Source organism: Oculina patagonica, chromosome 7, assembly GCF_052425735.1.
Source record: "Oculina patagonica isolate OP01 chromosome 7, crgOcupat, whole genome shotgun sequence".
In the NCBI taxonomy this organism is placed as follows: domain Eukaryota; kingdom Metazoa; phylum Cnidaria; class Anthozoa; order Scleractinia; family Oculinidae; genus Oculina; species Oculina patagonica.
Window position 1 is genome coordinate 14,869,335 of NC_135764.1, and position 18,946 is coordinate 14,888,280.

The following is an 18,946-nucleotide window of genomic DNA, read 5'->3' on the forward strand; positions in this document are numbered from 1 at the left end:
CCCTCCACAGTCACTGTTACTCCTGCGAAAGATGAAACCCATTTTGCTACGTGTTCTATGCTACGTACAAACTCGCCATCTTTGTTGTATATTTGTACATGTATGCAGTCTTTCTCAGCTTCCTTTCCAACGACAACAACATGCTCACTTGTCCTGTGAAATGCAACGTCAAGAGAGGTGTGATATCTTTCCACTTTTACTTTGATCTTGAAAAGTTTTTCACCCCGTTCACTAAACACGTTAGCGTACGAGTAACAAGTATCCACGACCAAAACACGGCCATCGCTAGCAACAGCGATACCCTCTGCGCGATTGAATCTTTCTTTTCCAAAACTGAGAACAAATTCTCCATCAGAGTCGTACACTTCAACCAATTCACTTCCGGTTCGTCTTCCCAGCACCAACACTCTGTTGTTGTCGTCAACTGCCAGATTCCATCCTCTAAACCCTTCCCTCAGATTAAACCTATGTTGCAAGGCAGCGGTTTCACAAGAAGCATACACACCATACATCTCTCCCCGCACACCCGGTTTTTCCAGTTTCACCAGTACATAGACTGTGTCTTTCCTGCCTATAGTTATATTTTGAATTTCTAAGCTCATATCTGTATCGAAAGGTTGAAGGGGAAAAGTATACAGGAACTTTCCACCGCTGTCAAACACCTTTAAATTGCAATCCTCATTATCTCCTACAATGAATTGTCCGTCGGTGTTTATTGCGATTCCTCGTGGCCTCTTAAGCGCATGCTCCTCTTCACCCTGGTGACCAAATGACCATGGTGCGACGCTGTGTTCTGTAGTTAGTCTTCCGTCACGCAATGGATCAATTTTGTCCTTTCCGTTATCAATGCAAGGCCATGTCAAGAGTTCTCTGCCTTTGCTGATCATTTGCGTGACATCGTAGATCACGCGATTTACGTGACAGACAGTATAAATGATTTCTCTACATTCGTCTGTACAATTATTTAGGCCTTTCTCCAGCGCGTCAGTAAAACTTTTCTTAACTTCAGGCAGGGAGTGTAGCTCTTCCAGACACAAGTTACATTCTGCTAGAGTGTCCTCGGGAAAGTCGACGTTCTCGAGTATTGTCGCCGCAACACGGACAGTCATTGCTTGAATGCGATCAAGCGTGCCCAGAGCTTCGTTATTAAAAGCATCTTTTGCATTCCTTCTAGATGCCTTAAAACTTTGTTTCGCCTCTAGAAGCGTCTTATGTTCTAATTCATTCAAATCAGTGAATTTCAACGCTGTCACACCCTCATCTATAGAACTTTCAGCGGCTGTCGATGAGCGATAGCCGATCTCTAAATTTTCCACTTTCGCTCCCACTATTCCCACCGAACGGACCTCGTATGACTCGTCACTATTAACGTTGTCTAGAATCTTGAAAAGATTTGCAATTCCTTCTTTGAAGCAGCTGATACTTGTCCTGAGGTCTGCTCTTGCTAATCCATCCAACTTTGACATTACATATTCGTCAATTTCACGAACGATCGACTTATAATCGCGAATATTCTCGTCTGCAATATCGCCTTCTTTCGGCCTAGCGGCTTCACCGACTCTATCTTTACTCGCAAGCAAGCCGATGGTGGCTTCAAACACGGCTGTAATAAGTGAAGACATGGCTATCAAGAAACTGTATTCCGTGAGCTTGGCGGAGTAACAGGGATTTTCACCTGCGTGATGTGTTGCAAAATAGAATTATAGAAAATTTATTTATATAGTCGCTTCATATCATGTCCCACGTGACGTCACGCAAACAAAAGGAAGCCAATACTTTCTTTTTGTCCCACAAATTATAACTTCTAATTATTCATCCGTGCTTTTTGTACCTGATTGTTCACATGGGAACAGCATATTTCGCGATCATATTGACAAATTGAAAACATACGAAGAAACAAAGGTATAAAACAACTTCAATGAAAAGTTTTGTAAACTAAGAATAAAGAGAAAAGAAAGCAGTATCTCGAAGTATCTCTGACTGATAAAAGAAATCTATGGGTTATCATATGTCCAGTGTTTTACGAGACTACAAATTAATTTTTGCTATTAACATATTGTTCATTTACCGGATCGAATCGTGAATAATGCTAGGGCTCGTTTTTCTCAAACTCCCTTTTATTCGTTCTTCGTTTGATTGATTCAAATTTGATCACTTGAAATTATGACAGGTAAACCAAGTACGACATAAGTAACTGAAAGTAAAGGCATACGTGTGGGTCGACTATAACAACTTTAAAATCGGATGTAATACAAAATGAAACAACAACAACAAACTTTCTCTAACATATTGTCGATATACTTGCAATTCTGTAAAGCGTTATCCCGTTTAAAACACGCTATTTTCCTTCTTTTGCGTCCAAGGTACAAACACAATGTTTCCGATAAGGGATTATTTTCTCTATAATCTTTGACTCTCCTACTCGCACCAATCCACGAACGAGAGCTAATATCTGATTGGCTGCTATGCCCAAAAATTGGCGGGAATCGCGTGCAATCGCGTGATCGTCTCTATCGCTAATAACAACAAACAAATGGCCTTAAAATAAACACTGTCAACGAAGTGCAAAACAGTGCTCTCTTGTAAAGCTTTAATTCACTACATTTTGAACATCGATTCCGCTAAAATTTATCAAGGATATTAGGGGATGATGGAATTACATCATGATTGTCCTTCTACTGACAGATGACCGTTGACTGTGATGTTACAAGCTCTTAAAAGTTTGACTGCAGATAATGCGATTTTGTGTCCAAATTTTTAGCTAGAACAGCGCACCGAATTAAAAGATTATAGTGATAAATCACCTCTTTTGTGGTATGACGAACGAAATTTTCGATTTCAAAAACTGCTAGAAGTTAATGGCTACTAAGAATGTAAAAATGTGAAATCTAAACTTTGAAACGTGCTATCTTCATTTTGAGAAGGACGTTTAAAAATTCGCTCTTGTCATAACACAATAGAGTACACCAATTTATGTTTCTCGCAAATCATTTCCTGAAATTCTATATCGGCGTAGAAAATTTGGACACAAAATTGCAGGTTTTGAAGCTTCTGAAGACCTTCCGAGTCAATGTTTCCAACTGATACTGTAGTGTGGACAAATAAATCGCACAATACAGGTGAACCCCAATTAAGCGGTCACCCCCTGTTAAGCGGCCCGTTATTTTAAACTCGCTCAGTTTTTTTTTTACTTTTCCTGGAAAGTCTTCTCAGTAGAAACGTTTCTCGGCTGGCTCTGTCGTTCCCTTAGCCCTTCCTTCTTGGAATAAAAAGGAGGGGTACTCATATATTCGTTTAGCAGCAGTAGGACAGGACAGGGCAGGGCAGGGCAGTACTGGACACAACAGGACACGAAAATATTCGGTTCAATTCTTTCTTTTATTTGTTAAAAAAATCTCTAAATATTGTGGTTATATTTGTCATAAAATTCGAAAATGAATAAAAATCATCCTCTGTAAACGAGAACTGTCTTCTTGTTCTTCTTGTTCTTCCTCTTTTTCATAGTTTTCAAGACACGTTGAGTAGCCGCTATGTGTCAGTGCCCATGTGGCCTCTAGAGACTGAAACCTCCTTATGCTCTGGATGTGTGGTTGCAAAGAGAAAAAAAGACTTAATTGGTTGCCTCTGCTGGTACCAGGCAATTCTGTTGATATGAGTGACACGGTTCCGTTCCACTGCCATCACAAACCCTCACGATTCAAGTCTAGCTACTTTTGATAACGCTCGGTTTTTATTTAGCCACAAATCAGTAGCTGTTGTAATCTTTTTGCACCCACTTTGGGTGTACTGATCTCGAAATTTAACATCTCTTTCAAATCGTCGCGGCCAAGATCAACGAGAATATCTCTCAGAATAATAAGAGGCTGGTTCATTGTTTCAAAAACATTAATGACGTGTTGAGTCGGAGACTCATGACAGTCTTTGCGGCTTTCCAAGAACTTTATGTCATCATTAGTAGCTCCCAGGTACTCGGCAAGTTCTCTCCAGTCGCTGGTAAACGGCGATTCAACGTCCAATAGTAACATTAACTTGTTTCTGACAGTTTCAGGAATCTTTGATTGTAGACTGCAGTGCTGCGGTGAGCCGTACATCAAACACAAACGGCCGTCTTTCTGTACAACGAAGGAAAGAAAAGGGAGAGACCATGTTTATTGTTAGAGATTCTTCAGGTAAAAATGTTTGTTCCAACCCTGGCTAGAGCGGAAAGAGAGTCTATCTTTTTGCCGCCGAGCCATTCGAAGCTTGCGACTTCGCGTCTTGCATCACGCTCGCTAGCTTTTACGGGCTCGAACCCCACGCGCACGGATCTCATCTCTTTATGGAAAGATTTCCGGCGAATTAGATGGAAAATCAGTGCGAAAGCACACGCACGTGTAATAGCTCGTAAGATCGCATTTTTTTTCCACTTGAAGGCGACGAAAGTGTGGGAAATTTTGCCCTGCAGTAAATGTTCCAGCGGACTTTTCACAACTCGCCAGATTCTACGTTTTGGAAAGTAGCGCCGATTTCTCATGTTTTAGTTTTTTAAATTGCCCCACGATGTTGCGTAATTTTCGTGGTCTAAACTTCATCAGCCATAATTCTCTCAGCTATTACTTGTTACTGTATAAAAACCAATCCGCCGACTTTCATTTATTTTATTTCCAAATACGCCGTGATTTTCAACGTAAATATTCTTTTTTTTTACCGCAATGAGTCGCGTTGTAGAATTAATCGGAGGGTTACAAAACAAATATAACTTTTCTGCTGGTATATTCGAAGATAATGCCCTTGGCTTGCCCTCAAAGCTTCGCTTCTCCGCCAAATGTTCTTTTTTCTTTGGATAATTTTTCAACTAACGGCATTATTCTGCAATAAACCAGCCGCCTAAAGGGGTTAATTTACTAACTGTAAAATAGAAAATGGGGCCAGGTAGTTCGCAAAAGTAAGTAGCAAATAAAAAAATATAGTTTTGATAACAAGAGTGAAGAATTGCTAACCTCCGTCATGATGATGTCAAATATTTTGAAATATTCTTCCCAATAAGCGTGAAGATTGTCCTTATCGTGGTCGTACAAGGCTGCAAAAAACGCACACACATACCCCAACCTGTTTAGTAACAGTTGATTTAGCATTTTTTTGCATATAGATGTTATTGAACTAGCGTGAGGTGCGTATTGGGGAAATATTGGTCGACTACTGTTTCTGCAAAGTTAGAAATGCTGGTCTTTGCCAGTTACTGCGAATTGAGTAACAGAGATGTTACAATATGTTTTTGATAAAAACCAACGCAAGACATCTCAGGCTACGTTTACACGGGACCGGATCGGACCAGATCGGCTATTGTTTACACGGAACCGTTTGGAACCGATCCAGGTGTTTACAAGAACAGCAGGTCCAGTTTTGGATCCGTTCCGGATCAGTTCTAGAACGGCCGGCCCAGTGTAAACGCAGATACGACAGGCTAATGTATTTTATTATAACAATTTTTTTTCATCTACCCACATTTTTTGGTTAGGAAGCCCGGCAAACATAAAAGGAGCAAACAAAGAGGCCAAGATTTAGGTTGGAAGGTCCACGATACTGTACATCTTTTGTTTTGCGCTCATACACTATGCATGAGTTACGTAATTGCAATGTTTTTATTGGTTAGTTGAATAAACACACGTAACCATGTATTTTGTTAGGTTTTGTACACCGTCAACCCCCCAAAAAGCGAACAAAAACATACATCAAAGAACTTTGCTGGGCTTCATAACCATTTACCTCTATTAACTATGTTTGAATAAAGAAGAAAAGCTAAGTAACGATCAAAATTAAAATACTTTCGAAAGTACAGTTTACGCAACATTTTCACAAAAGTAGACCAACTGGCCATCCATGTCCAACAAATCAGACCGAAACGTTAAAAAAAAAACAGAAAACCTTTTGAATATTGAAATTGTTTTAAGATCACGAACGATATCAACTTTGACATTTTTACATTTTAAGTTCTACGTGACATTTTACCAACTAATACAACACTTAGTTATTTTTAAAATAGTTAAAGAAAATGAAGAGTCAACAATGCGACGAAAAAGCCCAAAGCCAAATTTCATGAGCGCGCTTGAAATAATTCTAACGGAAAATGCATAGAGGATATTACATGGCCGCGCGGAGAAACAAAATTTCTCTTTGAGTGTTGAACACGAGAAGTAAAATTTCGTATCTCCAAGCGGCCATGTAATGTTCTGTTTATTATATGAACACCAATGACAGTGGCGTATCTAGCTCGTATTTTAAAAATGTACAATAGAGAGCAATTCAGGCTGAAGCACTTTCAAGATGGAATAGAAAGCAGTATGCATTAAAAATATCGCAACTATCCTTTCGCGATATGGTCAAGTCTCTTTCAAGTAGAATCTCGGAAGACTTCTAGAGTAGTCAAGTAATTGGTAGAATTTCCTTGGCTGCGTGGCACTTGTACTTTAAAACAAAAGGTAAAATAAAGTTCTTGTGTTCAAGTATAAAGTGCAAATAAGGGGGGTACATAGCAGTGCCTGGAAACGGTGCGAGTCTATGTCAATCAAGCCGTTGCTAAGAAAGACGTCAAACCAAGGTTTTGTTTTCTCGGAAAGATTTAAATATCAATGACTGCGTGCGTGTGAAAAGCGAATAGTCGCGGTGTTTGCGTTTGATGTTTTACGCCTAATGTCTCACGTCACTGAGAATGTTTTGGCGGCGTGGAATAACAACCGAAAAATTTGTAACGGTTGAAATTTAACAACCAAAAAATGGGAAATAATTTCAGAACCATTGGAGTTATTTTTAATTAGTATAATTCACAAGCCTTCTTTTGCCAGACTGGTCACCGTTATCACTGTTCACGGTTGTTTTGATATCCGGAAGACTTCAAAGGAGCAATCAAAATGCAAATAGCTATTGTGTTTTGTGCACGATCAAGACCAAATCATGCGAATTAAACAATGAATTTTGTCAAGCTATTCACTACACCCTTAGCAACCATTCGATAGCTACTGCGCAGTCTCGGTTGCCCGGCACCGGGATGATCACTTTTTGAGTCGTGTAACAAAGGAAGTTTCTTTCCCCCCCCCCCCCTGGTGTCAATTTAGCAATACACCGTCCCGTTTCTGTCTTAGCGCTTCATCAGGGGAAGAGAAGTTGCTGTTTCGTCCAGAAACGTGCTCGCACCCTGAAAAACAGATTTAAAGTTCTAAGCTGCGTGCGCGAAAGGAAAGCCCTGCAGGTTCTTGCTTGGTTGCCTATCGCCGTTATCGTAACATTCGCAACGTCATAGTACAGACCACTTCTCCATGCACACACTTTCGTTGCCGCAGCGGTTTCAAATGCTCCATTATAATCAAGGATGCTTTTTACCTGTCGCAGAGCATTTTAATGCAAATGGCCACACTATTCAAGATGCACGAGCCCGTTGTATCATGTTCTGCGACGGGAACAAAAAAGGAAAACGTCAGGAAATGCGACTCATCTTCAAATTGGGCACCAGTCAGCCGCGCTTAGAACTTTTAATCTGTTTTTCGTGGCGCAAGCAAGTTTCTCAACGAAACAGCAACTTGATTTTCACTGATAAAGGGCTTAGCTCGAAGCAGAACAATATATTGTTAAATTTGCACTTTATACTCGAGCACGAGAGCTTTATTTTACCAAACGATAGGTATGTGTCGTTAAGTCTTAAAGGGATTAAACCACGGGGATTTCACAGATTTTTAGTCTAAACTTTTCTGAAATTAGTGGTAGGCAACTTAACCCTAAATAAACATTATTTTATGAACGTCTAAGGGAATATATAACCTTAATTTGCGGATAGAAATCAAGCTACGGCTACGGAAACAACTTGAGGGGTGGCGAATGGTAAAATCCGAGACTCGCCGAGACGCCGAGACCCTTGTTTCAAAATCCGAGACCGAGACTTAAATGATTTAAGAAAATCCGAGCCCGAGACTCTGTGAGCCTCTGAGCAGTAAAAAACCGAGCCCGAGACTCTGTACAGTAAAAAATTTAGCCCGAGATTAGTATTTTTTTAGTGAGACGTAAAGAATTGGCGAAATGTACTCACAGTAAGACGCCAGCTGATAGTTATGGATTAACTTCGCAACCTTGTTACGACCTATCATTTACTATCCAAGGTCACACGCTCTGTCATACTATGCGAGCTTTTGCGTCACGACATCTTCCCGATTCCGGTCGGAAAGTATCAGTCTCTTGTAAAAGCTTTTTGAAGGTCGCCAGATCGATCTGATCCCTTGAATCTTGAAGGTTTTGGTCAGCTTTTTCCAACGTTTGAGAACTGGTTCATAGATAAATATGGACGAAGAAGGGGAGAAGGAAAAGCATCGGCAAAAAAGAAAACGTAAGTAGCGTAGTATGAGATAGTATAAAGCTTAAGAATAACGAGTAAGTGGTAGACTGTCCACAGCCTCTCGATTTTTCAACGCAAAAAACGTCCAGTTCTCTTGCCGTTCTCACTGCGCGCTCATCGATCGAGAAACACGAAAATAGAGGGCTGTGGACAGTCTAAGTAAGTGGTTACACTGGGTTACATGATCGCATGGTCTCCACGTGTTTTGGCATTGCCCTTGAATTTTACCAAAGCTTTGGCTAGCTTTAACAATCGATTATGCATAACTGCTTACTTGCGTGTTCTAGCTAAACAATTTGTAAATAGGTCAACGTTTCTTATATGCGCGCAATTCATTGTTTTTGCGACCACGTTGGAAATATAGCTAAATCTGGAAACATTCCAAGACTAATCCAGAGAACCAGGAGTTTTACCTAACATGTGTAACGGTATCCCATTCATGTGATGCATTAACCTATGAGAGTTTATCAGCTTTCATTAGCGTTTATTCCGTAATGATATTAGATTCACGCTGCACATACACTCTTGTTTTTTTTTCCTATTTGAATATTTTTTCCGGCCCAGGCTGTGTATTTCAAGTTTTTCCGCCGCTGTTAGGCTGAAAATACTCTTGTGTACATTCTTAAACTGGTTTAGCATATTACATCTCCGTTTATGTCGTATACTGTGCATATCGTCGTATTGCATCGTCCGTTCATCGAACTGTCATAAGCATCGGAGCATTTGGCTAGTAACGGTTTTTTACTCTCATTTTCAATTTTTCTCGTTTGGAGAAACAAAAAGCTTTACATGTATACGGCCCATTTTAAAACATATAATTATATGGTATTTGCAATTTTAACATAAAATTTATACTCTGTTCAAAATCTCAGGCTTTGGATCATTCTTAAAAATTTTCCAAATATTCATATCAAAGAAATTGTTATAGTATTGTTACGGAGAGTTTTATATGAAACGGGTCAGAGATTCTGCTATTTCAGTACAGCTTCTTGCACCCTGAATTGAATATCAGTCCATCGCATCTTTTTCAGTTCCTGTCCTATGCTGAATTTCCTTGAGAGTTCACCGCTACCGTGACTTATATATACTCCAGTGTAAGTAAGGCATAGGAGAGCAAGGTGTCTTAATCTTGAATGCAGTACAGCACAAGACTAACCACTCAAGGTACTACAGAGTTCGAAGAGCACGAAACATCGGATTAACAGGGTAAGACAAAACCTATTTATTTAAAGTTATATGGTTAGCTATAATTAGAGTAGCGATACGGATAAAGTTTCCAATTCTGAATCATGAGTAATCGGTGTAATCCGTACATTCCGTGTACATAATCTTTGACTGAATATACTGGCTGGTCACGCCATTATACTCGAAAGACCACGATCGTACACATATATAAATCGTATTCAAGCGAGTTCAATACGGGCGTCTGAAACTTAATGTAGAGTTCATTGGTATTGCCTGGGAACGAGAATGCCTTCTGACCAGAAGGATCGCGGCCTCTGGGCGACGAGAATGAGCGGACTTTCCTCATTAGCTCTCGTAGCTTTTCGTTAACAACGATTCGTTTTGTCCGAGATTCTGGCTGAAATAATATAAAATCCGAGACTCCGAGACCTTGCGGCCAAAAATTCGAGACTCCGAGACACAAAAAATTCCCCAAAAAACGAGACTCCGAGACTCATCACAAAATCGTCCGAGATTTCGAGATTTGACCGGAATTTTCCGAGACCCTGGATTTTCTGGGTACCATTCGCCACCCCTAACTTGAAAACGTTTGCCTAACTTTTTTCAAATTGCAATCCGTTTCCATCCGAGCCATCCACAGCCAAAGATGCTCGTTAACAATTTCAGTGCTCTAATATAGCAATTTGTCATTAAATTGGACTATTATTTTTAGGTTTCCTGGACGGTTTCCTGTGACACAAATATAAATTTTGGCTGTTCAAAAATCTGATAAAATCCGTGACAAAGTCCCTTTAAGGTCGCGGGGGATAGCTACGCATGAATAAATTCATAAAGCGAAATTTTGCTTGACCTGCATCTTTTAAAACGCTTATTTCTCGGCTCTTATGGGTGCGATTTAGCTCAAATTTTACAGAGACATAAAGAAATGATAAAAGATATGTATGTCGTCTTTTATTTGGTAGATTGCACTTAACGGCGACGTAATAGCCACGTTAGTGTCAAACTGGGAAGAACATGATTTCGGTGGCAGAGTTTGTGGAACGACTAGGAGACAGCACACTGTGATCTAGTCAAAAACTAATCAGTCAATATCTCTAGAGTGTCATAACAGAAGCGGATTTTTTAATTTAAAATTTGCCAGCAAGTTATGGCGGTTTAAATGCGCAAATTTTAATTTAATGCCTTCTACCTCTTTCTAAAAGCGCTCTTTTAAAATTCCGCCTCTGTTATGACACACTACAGTATCCATAGTTTACCTATCTGCAGTGACAAGTAATGAAGGTCTGTATCCGCGCTGTATTCTCTGCCACAAAATTGTCGGAAAAGTCCAAACTTTGAGATTTCCGAAGGTATCCCGAACAAAACACGATCAGTTTCAAAAGGAGAGATGTCATTATGGTAATTATATTCCACGCTTTTATGGTGAGAACAATGCGTTTTTATGAAGGACACGATTGTTTATGCCGAATATTATTGTGATTACTCTGAGTTGCAGAAACATTCAAATTTGAATAAAAATTAGCTCATAGACTTCCTACAATCTATATAATAAACGCATAACGCCAAGTGTTGTTTTAAACTGGTTAAAATATCAAAGAAACAGGAATTTATTTTTTCAGTTAAAAAAATCACGCGCACGCACCCATATTTTTATCCAGTCATGAATATCTCGTAAAGTTGTCGATGTCAGTCGTTGCACTTCGTGCATACGCTTTAAATAAATGCATAATGATGAGCCTTAGGTGTCCCCCGCGACCTTAAAGACACGTTATATATTTAGCAACCAATAACTAAAGTGAAAATTGCCGGCCCATTCTCGGTTATGAAATCCAAAACTAAGGTGCTGCCCCCAATCCCCCGAGCGGCCAGGTCTACGACTCTTCAGAAAGCTGGCTACGCCCCTGAATGAAATACCAAACCATTTCACTTTCCCTGCGAATAGCGCGATTTATTATGTAACCAAAATAACGGTGATCTTTTCCCCACATGTTATTCTCCGTGTGATAATATGATGTTTTCGCGCGAAAGCTTATCTGGTATTTCATTGGTGTTTATATAATAAATAATATTCTATTGCAGGTCTTACGAATCGTACTGAACTTAAAATATATAGAAATGGAACAATTTTGCACGTCAATAGATAATTAAGTGGCAGTTTCTCTTAAAGCGGTCCATCGCATTTCGGGTTCGGAAAAAAGTTTTCCCTCAAACTTTGCCCAGTTAACTATCTTAGGTTGTAAGTAAATGCAACGACTTTAGTTTCTGGAAATACGTTAAAATATATTTTTTAGAGCTCTCAACAGTGAAGGCTGCAAAACGCCTAATTTTGAGCTTGGCCAGAACGAGAAATTTCATAAGTTGACGAGCTCGCCGCTCAAAAACAACCAAACGCACCAAATTATTATTATTATTCCTAAGTTAAGTGGTCCTTCAAAGGTTGGAAACGCATGTTAATTTTGATACATTTTGATTTACGGGTCCGTGAAAATTTAAATATCAGCAACCGTTAGATCGCTTTTTGTAAACATGCAAAAGTATGGTGTCTTCGCCGGCCTTTATTTCACGAGTCCAGACCAGACCATTCTAAATTCCAACTGAATCCTACTAAACAGATGTTAGGAAGCATAGAAATATAAAAATACCTTGCACTTTTTATCTTCCTTTGCCACAGCGACTTCGAACATTTCGTGCTTATGCGAGTATTTCATACACATTATGCAAATGAGCTTACTTACTAAATCGAGAGTAGCCCATTGAGAACCTTGAGCAATGGGGGGGGGGGGGGGAATGAAGTAACACTCCATTTTTGACAACAGTCTCCGCAATGGGTTTCATATCAATAGCATGTGGTCTGCTAGGACGTCAACAATTAAATAGGAAGAGGACTATTCCCATAGTTGAGGTTTGATGGGAAGTAGAAATTTCAGTTAACAGTACAAAACTGCGAACGCATGGCATAGCTATGAAAAAGACTACGCAAAGACCTGAAAAACTCCCCGACAGTAGCTACTTTCAAAACAAAAATTAGAAAACTGAATCTATCGGACTATGTAGAAAACAATAGTAACTGCTGTAAGCTCTGTAGCGCTTAGAAGATATTGTAATTATTAGTTTTTAGTTAGGTATTTTAAATAATTTTAAGCTTAGTATTATTAATAGTTTTTTTAGGTATTTAATTTGGTGTCCCCAATTAGCCCATAAGGGCTAAACACGTGCACATAGACACTGAAATAAAGTTTAACTTACTTACTTAATGGAAAGTTCTTGTAATGTATGTTAAACCGTAAGTACCAACATTCGTGGTTTTGTTATGCGTCGTCTTATATAATGCAACACCACTTTTCGTATTCTAAATCGTAAGCTAATAATGTAATGTACATTCTTATTTATTTTTCTTGCTAACTTAATTCTCATTGGCTGAAAGGATATAGCTAATTTACACTGACATCGAATTGTAATGCGACAGGGGAGGGGAGGGGGATTACGAAACGCAGTAAGACACTACCTCTCTGGAACCTCTATTTTCATTCGCCCGCTGTAAACACTACCTCTATTGTTATTCAGGGCTAGGGGCATCGTTGTCACCTGTTATCTATTGTTTTAAGAACCAATGAATTAACTCCTTCCGAGAGGTAGTGTGCGACCCCAAAATTATTACTCCGCTCAACAGTTACGTTATTCGCTGTCGTCATCTAAGCGGACTCCTAATTAGAAAACAGTTAATCACTTCAGCTAATTTAACAGTAGACTGCTTACAGTCTGTTTGTCTCTCGAAATCACAAAGGAAGTGCGGGGCGAGGGTTTTAAAAGACGTGCGAGGAGGGATTGGGGCGATTGTAGGAATTGGGTACAGCCATCTAACAAAAAGCCTTCTCTCGGTTTGCTTGAGGTTACCTGCATGGGGCAATACTATATACATTTACTACATAAAGTGTAAAATTAACAGTTATATTATAGCAACAAGATCTTTTACAGTTTCAAACAGTTCAAATTCTAAAACAAGTGCTGACTTAAGTCCCAAGCTCGAGTTCTGACCTCGAGTCCTGGCTCGGTATTTAGTTTATCTCAACCTTAAATTAAAGTTGACAAACAATTTGTAAAGATATTAAACCACTAGTTAGTGGGTGCTCATGTACGCTATTTAATAAAAGTAAAACTTAAAAAAATAATAAAAAATAAGCCTCATCCCACACCCCCATGATTATGATAATGAAAATGGTTTGTTTTCCCGCTTCTGCTTGCAACTCCAACAATCTAGTTTTCACTGGATTTTAAGCGACGGAGTCACAAGCGCAAGCGGAAGAAAACAGAAACGTTTTGATTCTTCCGACTTGGATTCCGTCGAGTTTATGACTCTGCTGACGTTTCCGATTTTTGTTTTTCACTAGGTCGTAAGCGAAGGATCAGTGCAAAATGCACTTTTATCATGCAGTTGGTTGATAGTTTAATAATTAATATCAATTAACTAATGAATTAATCTTGTGATTGGGGTCGGCAGTGGGATCAACTGACAGTGTGCACTTGGTAACGCGCGAAGTATATCTACTTGACTAGTGGCTTTCGGAAAACGCTATGCTCTACTTGTGGTACTTCTTGTTTCGTTAATACAATGAACAGTTAATAGTAAACAGTGGGATAGTTCACGCTACTACTTCGTATTAGCACTTATTATTCCGATATAATTTGTAATTCTTTTGCTTCTTACTTTGTCTTTTGTGTTCAACGCAGTAATAGTAAGCACTATTATACACTAACTACCAGTTTTAATGGAAGTATGTATTACGTCCATGTCCATTAGATCGAATAATTAGTCACAATTTTACGATTGGCGTGGCCTAGTTGAGGGGCCCGAAGGTGTAAAATGGGAACTGGGATTTGGGCAAATTTTCACCGGGAAAATGGGATTTGAGTTACTGGGACTGGAACGACAAGCAAAACGACAATAGAACTGGGACCGGAATGTGAAAAATTTGGGAAAACAATAGGCTGAGGAACTGGTATTTGGGCAAAAATTGGGCTGGGAAATAGGATTTCACCCAAAAATACTGGTTGCTCTCGTAGTAAGGGAGTGGCCTTACATACGGGCCCTGTACGAAATGAATTGCCACGGACAGCTTACGGTATGTTTTGGTAACGTAGTCCGAGTTCTTAGGGTATTTTCTGCTAAGCCCTTAGAGAGAATAATTATTAGTAGTTTTTTTGACGCCGCGCCGCGTGTGTACACACAGTTCCTTGATGCTCTCTGTCACACCCCACGAAACGGGCTTAATGTTAATGCTTCAGAGAAGGGTAAGACCCTCATTAAAGCACAAAATCAACAAATTATTCCAATACTAACATCGACCAGGAAAGTGCGTAACACGGATGTAAATGGAATATAAACTTCGCTTGATTTACGTTAACTTCCAATTTTCTCAGTCGAAATATATAGTATCACCAAATTGCATTTCTCTATACAACTAGGGATTTTGTTAAAAAAAGTTGCAGTAAAAAATGTTGTATCATAATTAGAAACTCTCGCCCCAGTTAAGGTGATTCCTTAGTATTGCATTGCGCGTCCTTGCTGTGCATACAATGGCAGTTTTTTTCTGTAAAGGTGGATTTCCACTGACGCGTAAATATTTACGTACGTAAAACGTGCGTTAAAAAAGATATACGTGCGTAAACAAAAACGCGACAGTGGAAATCCACCTTAAGGCTTGGCCGGCAAAAGATATAAATCGTCGTTTTAATTTTGCGTAAACGAGCATGGTGACCTATATTTTTAATTGCATGATTTTGGTGTAAAAATTGTCCTCTTTGAATAAGAAAATTAAAATGAAATTGTTCAGAAGCTGAAAGGGTGCACAAAACCGTTACTCAATGACGCAAATTATGACCTGAAAACAACGACACAAGGAACGTTTTGATTCAATACTGTTTGGATATGTGTGATTTTTCCTCAAGTTAAATATAATTTGGAGAGCGTTTTCGGCACGTCTTGGTAACCGAAAACGGCTTGTGGACGAATGGCTAAAAACCAGAGGGAAGGGGAAAGCATTTTCCAATTTGTCAGCATTAGTATGAGTGAGTCTTTGGCCTGTGTAAAGGCACTTCGGTGGGGAATAGGGTTAAATCCACAATCATTTCACTTATTGTAAATTTGAGGGGAGAGGCGAGGACAGGAGTTGCGAATATGGGAGAAACACGGGTGTATATTTAACAATTATTCCATGAGCGCGCGTTGGCTACGAGATGGTAGATAGCCAAAGAGGCACGTAGCGCCGATTATAAATATCGCATATCCAAAAAGCACGAATGGAATAATTGTTTTATAAAAAACACTTAAAGAATTGAGACTCCCCGGTTGTTGTCGCTGACGCGTACACCTACCATGTTTGTTGTACATGGTCTATGAGCTAATATACTATGGCCTGTAAACCAATCAAAACTCAGGAATTGGCCTATACAAGGAGGCTCCACTCGAAAGGGATATCTTCTTCATAGAAATAGGAAAAAGTAAAATATTTTGTCTTTCAGGAAAAAGCATCGAAACATTTCAGTTGTCTTTTATACTCGATTTCAATTCCCATTTTTCAGCTTTGCATTTAACCGTATTTGACGATCGTCTGGGTGAAATTCGAGCGGACCAAACCATTTTATTTCATCTCTACTTTAATAAAAGCTATTTGTGGACGGGACGAAACAAAAATAATAATTTTTCGACTTTTCTGCGAAATTCAAAGATTGCTCGATGTTCACTCACATTGTTCTCTTGATAACTCCAAAACCATAATATAACCATCACATAAGAACTATTTCCATGCATGTATATAAATTTCATAACTTAGCAAGGAGGAGGCTGATAACGCTTTCCAGCATTTTCCAGCTCTTATACTTTGATGAGTCAGTACTACAAATATTTCACAGTTGCTGCAGCAATTCTAATATCAAACAAAAGTCAAACCATTGCTAGCCAAGTCGTGGTCGTTTTTATAACGTCACTGGTAACCATTAACAGAAGAATATGTTAAAAACATCCTTAATTTTCCCTTTAAGTGCTTATAATCCAAAAACGAGCTCTCATTTTTATGATGGAATAATTATAATTATGTTTAGATACAATTTTTGGCAAAGTTTTTTAAAAAATTCTGTATTGTGGGTTCAGAGCCACCTTAATTTTTTAAATATTTTTGGTGGCTCTTAATCCAAAATACAGAATTTTTCTTTAAACTTTGCCAAAAGATGTATCTTAATACGCTGATCATTATTCCATCAAAAAATAGGGGTCAACGAGCTGGTTTTTAAGTAATGTCAAGAAAATAATTATAACTTGTTCACCAGTGATTGGGCATTTGTTTAATACCAATACTGTTGCTTTAACTGAAAAGGGGTCGTAGTATTGATTCGTCTAAGTTGAGGTGCTGAAAAATGCAGGAAACTGTTTTTTAGCCTCCTTAAGGGTGTTTTTAACAGGTTATACCGTTGCTACAGTAACTAGTAATGCCAAGAAAATAATCACAATTTGTTTATCAATGATTGGGCATCTGTTTGATGTCATTATTGTTTGGTTAAGTGAAAGAGATTGGTAGTATTGATCCGTCAAAGTTGAGGCGCAGAAAAGGGCAGGAAACTTAATTTTGTTAACAACTTGTGCTTTTCATACATGTATCAAGTAATAAATACTGGATCTGCTGCAATGCTATATTTATCAACAAATAAAGTCAAGGGTTTGTTAATCTTATACAACCAGAAATAATGCTTAGCAAATTTAGCAAACTGAGTTTAAAGATGTTGTTTTCTCTCAACGCAAATAATTTCCAATAATTAACATGCATTACTAATGCTTTGTTTTCAATAGCAACACAAGCACAAGTCATTTGTGCCAATAATAAGAAGGATCTGTTCTCTCGGCAAACATGGCAGCAGAAACTCTTTGGTATTGGGTGTTGTTGTCTTCTCTACTTCTGTGATGAAGAAAGCGAAAGCGACTACAAAAATGAGGAAACGAAAAATTTGGGGTTTCAGATATTTTTAAAGAAGTCATCTCCATTTCTTTAGCTACTTGAGCCCACGCTTGTGCCTTTTTGTTTTTGTCTTTTAATTCCTTACACTCTATGGAACTACAGCGGAAAACTTTAATCAAAATAAACCGTGGCCTCTTCCATTTTTTTTAAATGCTCAGACGTGGGGGAATCTGGAACAAGTGCTTTAGTGGGGAGACCCTAAACTACAAAATGGTTGCTATGGATGACTTCTAACCGTCATATCTTGGGCTCCCTTAGAATCCTAAGTTTAGTTTTTGGCCATGTTTGTTCTATTGGAGGTTGCCTTCATTTCTGGTAGTCATGACCATTATTTTATTTGGTAAGTCGCGTGACCAGAACACAAAACCCCCCAAAACTCACACAGCTTACAATTTTCTCTGTTTAAATCAACACCACAGGTAAAGTACATTTTGAAGCAGAACCTGTAGCATGGATTCGTTAAGATTTGCGTCACTGAAAAAGTTTTGACGTCATTAAGTTTTTGTGACATCATAACTTTTAAAATAATGTAAATTTCAACAAATCCGTGTAATCACTTTTGCATCTGAATGCTGTCCACCCTTTGGTTTTTGTTTCATCGGGAAAGGTGTAAGCTGTCTGAGTTTTAGGATGTTTGTGTTCTGGTCACGACTTACCAAATACGGCCATGACCATCAAAAGTGTAGGTAACCTCTAATAAAACAAACATGACGTCAATAAAATAACAATGATTGGGCATTTACTTGATAACATTATTGTACATGTAGCAGTAACTAATAAAAAAATTGTTGTACTGACCCATCAAAGTATGAGCTGGAGGGGACCCAGTATTCATTTTGGAGCAGGAAGACCTTGAATATAACCCATAATTTCTCACAATATCAGCTTTTGGAAACATTATTATTTAACAGTTCACTTCACATTTCGTGAGAGCAGACAAAAATAGGGAGGAAGCAAAAAGCAAAATACAACAGATGTACCACATTGACTTCAAGGAACAATTTCATAATTTTTTCATAATTGAGGCATGCAGTTTCAAATGCCAGTGATTTAACTTGTTCCTAGCATGCAGTGGTCTCGAGGTCACATTTATATTATCACGAATACTGGCTAAGTTCACATTTCCGTTGATTATTTATTTTTCTAAAATAGAATTTTTTTATATTCATTTTATAAAAAAGTTGATTGCAAGACGCAGAAAACGAGAAAAAATGATAGGTCCCAGTTCTCGTTTATGAGAAAACAACGATTGATCTTTCTTGCGAGCCAAGCCGTATAGAAAAAGCCGCCATTTTCTAAATGTGTGCTTGCTAATCACATGTAAAATTATGCACAGTTCAGGGTGCGTAATGCAATACTAATGAATGACTTTAAGTAGGATCTCCCTTAAAAGATA

General features: G+C 38.6%; 1 protein-coding gene across 1 annotated transcript; it reads right to left on the reverse strand.

The window, feature by feature from the left end:
- Positions 1 to 3,429: 3,429 nt before the first annotated feature.
- Positions 3,430 to 5,113, reverse strand: LOC144659570 (UNC5C-like protein). Its single transcript, XM_078520037.1, has 2 exons — positions 4,980 to 5,113; positions 3,430 to 4,112 (listed from the first exon to the last, which is right to left on the reverse strand). Exons 1-2 carry the CDS (start codon positions 4,986 to 4,988, stop codon positions 3,735 to 3,737), a joined length of 387 nt encoding a protein of 128 aa, XP_078376163.1. The 5' UTR covers positions 4,989 to 5,113; the 3' UTR covers positions 3,430 to 3,734.
- Positions 5,114 to 18,946: the final 13,833 nt, after the last annotated feature.